This window comes from Mizuhopecten yessoensis, unplaced genomic scaffold (assembly GCF_002113885.1).
Source record: "Mizuhopecten yessoensis strain PY_sf001 unplaced genomic scaffold, ASM211388v2 scaffold4095, whole genome shotgun sequence".
In the NCBI taxonomy this organism is placed as follows: domain Eukaryota; kingdom Metazoa; phylum Mollusca; class Bivalvia; order Pectinida; family Pectinidae; genus Mizuhopecten; species Mizuhopecten yessoensis.
In genome coordinates, this window is record NW_018405373.1 from 1 (window position 1) to 5,599 (window position 5,599).

At 37.4% G+C, this 5,599-nt stretch overlaps 1 protein-coding gene across 1 annotated transcript; it reads left to right on the forward strand.

Annotated features, from left to right (window-relative positions):
* Positions 1-724: 724 nt before the first annotated feature.
* Positions 725-5,147, forward strand: LOC110448491 (the record flags this gene model as incomplete). Its single annotated transcript, XM_021494755.1, has 6 exons — positions 725-821; positions 1,434-1,534; positions 1,696-1,864; positions 3,266-3,416; positions 4,355-4,482; positions 5,021-5,147. Coding segments are annotated over exons 3-6 (453 nt in total), but the record flags the coding sequence as incomplete, so codon positions are not given.
* Positions 5,148-5,599: the final 452 nt, after the last annotated feature.

A 5,599-nucleotide genomic window follows, 5' to 3' on the forward strand; every position in this document is an offset into this window, starting at 1 on the left:
TATAACTCTATCGGGTACGATCTCTATCTGTCGGGGACGAATAAGACCTATATAACTCTATCTTGTACGATCTCTAACTGTCAGGGACGAATAAGGCCTATATAACTGTATCGGGTAGGATCTCTATCTCTCGGGGACGAATAAGGCCTATATAACTCTATCGAGTACGATCTCTNAGCAGCATTTAACAGGGAAATCATGTTTGTCCGTCAACAGTCAGCATTTACCACGGAAACCATTTTTGTCCGTCAACAGTCAGCATTTAACACGGAAATTATGATCGTCTGTTTTCGGATATATGACAGATTGACTGTTTCATGAGTCTGATTTCAGAAATAAGGCATGACTGTTTCGTGTGTCTGATTTGAGAAATATGACAGATTGACTGTTAATTTCGTGTGTGTGCTTTCAGAAATTTTATAGATTGACTGTTTCTTTTGTCTGATTTGATAAATATGACAGATTGACTGTTTCGTGTGAGTGTTTTCAGAAATTTGACAGATTGACTGTTTCGTGTGTCTGATTTGAGAAATATGACTGACTGTTTCGTGTGTGTGTGTTTCCGAAATTTCACAGACTGACAGGATTTAATGCGTGTGTTCAGACGTACGAGTGCCTATCTATGTTTCTTGGGTCTGTTTTGAGAACTATGACAGACTGACAGTATTCAGTGCGTGTGTTTAGACGTACGAGTGCCTAACTATGCTCTGTGTGTCTACAGGTTTGTGGTATGAACCAAACGCCACCAGTGGATCAACTCCGTCCAACACGTCTTACACACAGCTGCTCCAGGCTCTGTTTCAGAACGTACCAACATCGATGTGAGTCATTTGATTGACCCAAATATTTCTGTTTTGATCCGAATAGGTAGTGTTGCGACAGTAACTCTTCTTTTCGAGATATCGTGACGTGCAATATATTTATATATAAACTTGAACATTAAAAAATAAGTTTCTTATTCCAGGATCATTAACATAATTATGTTATTTAGGTTCAACTAATCACTTAAAATACGATATAGTCACCCTTTAAGTTGAGTACTAGGGTAAGTGAAGGCACTAAGCATCATACCTTAGATATGTAACGAGGATATGTCAAAAGGGCACGTATGTTATCAAAACGCTGCGTGGTGACGCGTGATTGGTCAGTACTGATGCACTAGGGACGACGAATCCAATGTCAGGCTGATTAGTTATAAATCTTAATGTTACACTATGACGCGTGCTAAAGTTTATCTATTAGCTTCAGTCGCATGGAATTACACTGGTCAAGGTACCAAGACCCGTTTTGGTTTGTCTCTTTTGTCTGTCCTTGCTCAGGCTAAAATCGTACATTACTTGTAATTGTTTTGCTTTTCTGTCCATATCAGTCCAGTTGTTGTACCAAAAAAAGAGAGAACACTTTTAACTCTCTGACTTTCCTCTACATGTCAGTCCTATCCAGGTACCAAGGCCTGAGTACAAACAGAATGTCCTGGGTCAGACGAGCACCTCCCTCCTCGATGTCATCACTTTGAGTAACCAACTACGTGTAGGTAGGTATTTGTAAAGATTTCAGCTTCTTAATTATTGAATGTACATATCACATTGATTCCTTATTTGGACTGATTTCTGACATGTTGTATTGATGATATTGTATATTTTTTCTCCTATCTTATCAAAGTTTCATTATATGCTTTCCGGATCTTCCTTTTAGGATTTTTTCATGAATGTCTTCTCGGTGGCGACACGAACCACTTGATCAATGCGTTTCCTAGACTAAACGCTTCTACTTTATCGAATACGAGTTATATATCCGCCGATACCAAATATAACATCATGGGTGGTAGGACCTGTCATCCCGGTGATACCAGGAATGGTCCAGAGTAAGTATACCGTTATTGATGGTCGGACCCGTCATCTTGGTGATACCAGGAATTGTTCAGAGTAAGTATACCATTATGGGTGGTAGGACCTGTCATCCCGGTGATACCAGGAATGGCCCAGAGTAGGTATACCGTTATTGATGGTCGGACCCGTCATCTTGGTGATACCACGAATTGTTCAGAGTAAGTATACCATTATGGGTGGTCGGACCTGTTATCCTGGTAATACCAGGAATGGCCCAGAGAAAGTATACCGTTATTGATGGTAGAACCTGTCATTCCAGTGATACCAGGAATGGTCCAGAGTAAGTATATCGTTATGGGTGGTCGGCCCTGTCATCCCGGAAATACCAGGAATGGCCCAGAGTAAGTATACCGTTATGGGTGGTCCGACCTGTCATTCTGGTGAGACCGGGAATGGCCCAGAGTAATTATACCGTAATTGGTGGTCCGACCTGTCACTCTGGTGAGACTGGGAATGGCACAGAGTATACCTACTGCATATAGATTTACAATTGGGGGTTAATTGTCGTGCATACAGGGGTTTCGGCATCGAATCATGCAGTTATTGACTGTGGTAAGTTTACCAATGCATGTATCTTACATACATATCTGGTACCGAAATGTCATACAGGGATTCTGTATGATCCTCTTCTCCATTGGAGGGTACCAAACATAAGTCTGTTATGGACCTGGCTCGTACATATCGAACTGATTAACTTCGCTGTGCCTAGAATATTCACGATATCTGTTACTAAACGTTAAAGATCCAATCGCCTGTGTATGTGTGTGTGTATTGCGTTCATCTTTCAAAAGTGGATAGACTGCAATTTAAAACTCATTCCCCTAGCATATTCCATCTGTCATCACGACCCAATCAACCAACGCTAAAGAGATCGTGCTGTGAATTCGGTAAAAATACCACATCAGAAGTCGACGAAAAAGGTGGGTACGACATCAGTCTCAATCAGCGTGACCATGAATTGCAACATCAAACCATCTGTGTACTACCGTAGTTGATCTGCAACATAGAAGTACAGAACAAACTCATTTGGCATCTTTGGATAGCTTCCTGAAAGAGCAGTTGAAGATTGAAATGAATGGTGCTCATGAACGTATTATATCTAGATCATCATGATCATCATCATCATCTCATTTTTTACTTACTTAATGCCTTTCAAAGTTTTGGGAGAAAAAAATCATTTTCGCTTTGGGACTTTAACTTCTGGAACAATCGCCGGCTGACTTATGGTTGAACATTTAGGTTTGTAAGAATGTTCATTAGTGAACATTAAAAACACCTCATGGGCCAAGCGAAAGTCTAGACAGTGGTGTAACAATACTACAACAGACATCATTTCCTTTTAGCGTAAAGAAAGGTTTCATGAATGATTTTTACAGCTTGTGCACTGATTCCATGGAGTTGTTTGAGAAGATCCACATGACGTATTTGGATATAGAGGACCCGGATGAATCTCTAAAATACTATAGACACCATAACTGTTTTGACACTATTCGTCACAGACTGGGCTACCGTCTGTTTCTACACACGGTACGTGCTATTATTGAATATATACTGTTTTGCTTGATTAGATGCGTACTGTTAATTTAGAAATATCGGACCCTTGAGAGATAGTTTGCTTTTTTATCGTAGAGTTATATGGCGTGTGTTGTAGAGGAAGCAGAAAACGCTTTTGCCCTTCAAACGCAACGGTTTTATTATCCTTGTACTTTTTCATTGAAATCTGGGATTGTTCATATTTTGCCCTGGTTGTATCGAGTTCGCGATTAAATTACGCTTGTGTTCAGGACTCTTTTAGTGAGATGGTTTGAACTGTTAGGGATATTTTTTAAGTTAGAGAGAGATCGTACTCTCTAATTAAAGGGCATCATCGTGTTGAGCTAAAGTGACACTGTATTGTTTAGTTAGAGAGATATCATACTGTTTAGATAGATATCATATTGTTTAGATAACTATCATATTGTTTAGATAGATATCATATTGTTTAGATATATATCATATTGTTTAGATTTATATCATATTGTTTAGATAGATATCATACTGTTTAGATAGATATATTGTTTAGATTTATATCATATTGTTTAGATTTATATCATATTGTTTATACAGATATCATATTGTTTTGATATATATCATATTGTTTAGATATTTATCATATTGTTTATACAGATATCATATTGTTTAGATATATGTCATATTANTGTTTAGATATATATCATATTGTTTAGATATATATCATATTGTTTAGATATATATCCTAATGTTTAGATAGATATCATATTGTTTAGATATATAGCATATTGTTTAGACAGATATCATATTGTTTAGACATATATCATATTGTTTAGATAGATATCATATTCTTCAATAAGATATATCGTACTTTTAATAGGATATGACAAGGTGTCGGTAATTGGGTAGTCATTGTAACAGTGAAGATAATATATCCCTGATCCATCGGTCCCCAGGTAGACCTGCCAACAGCGGCTTATGTTGGGGAACTTATGTGCATCCACGTCAGTTTGGTAAACAAAGGATTCGCTACCCCTGCCCGAAACGTAGACATCTTCATTGTCCTCAAACTCAACACAACGATGTAAGGGTTTGCAAATTAGTCAGCAATCAAGTGCTGACAGCTAAGGTTTAAGCAGACATAACAAAATCTTTATTTTAACCATATATATTTTCAGCGTTATGATTGGACATTTGCATATATTTCAGCGATTGGGATGAACGTTTTAATACACTTCGGCGTTATGGGTGAAAACTGATATTTTTCCGTAACTGGGATGAATTCTAATTGTATTTCATTGTATGTTAACTTTCGAAACTTTAATCAAACAGTTACAAATATAGCAGTTCCAAGCACACTACTTAAAAAAAGGAAGTTTAAATAATACACTTTAGTAATTCATGTAATGATTGTCATAGAATCTGGTACCGAGCTATTAATTTAAACTAAGGATCTGGAGATGCAAGCTTTCCTCGATATATTTGCTGATTAAAGAAACAAATAGCTGATATATTAGAATGTCAAACTATTTCACGTACACAACGTTCAGGTGAAGAGATAAGTTACGGAAACAGCCAATGATTTTAATCCATACCTATTATGTTTTGTTTTTCCTCTCGAGTGTATATCGGTTAGACCTGTCTGTCAACAAGGCTTTGGACAAACTATGGCAGTCCGGTCTTGCAGAAATACCACTGGTGACCAAAACGTTCCACTTAGCACATGGCATGCCTCCTGGACAATATAAGGTACCTCCTATATCCCTTGTACCCCTGAAATATTCGTCATTAATAATTATTGAAGTTCATAGAATTCGTGAAAGAAATCCTATTTATTGCGTACTTGCATTATGAACAAGTAACAAAGCTAAGAAAAATATAAGTATACAATAAGATTTAGAATTGGGAATTTTCCAATCAAATGTTCTAAACATACTTTGTGTTTACGATCAAAATGATATACATTAACTCATAATTAATAGGCAAGCGACGGATTAAAGAAAACCGTTCTGAACAAAAAAGCGTTCAAATTAAAGTCACAAACTCACATTTTTCCTGTTTTATACCGATCTCTATCTGTCAGGGACGAATAAGGCCTATATAACTCTATCGGGTACGATCTCTATCTGTCAGGGACGAATAAGACCTACGTAACACTATCGGGTACGATCTCTGTCTGTCAGGGACGAATAAGGCCTATA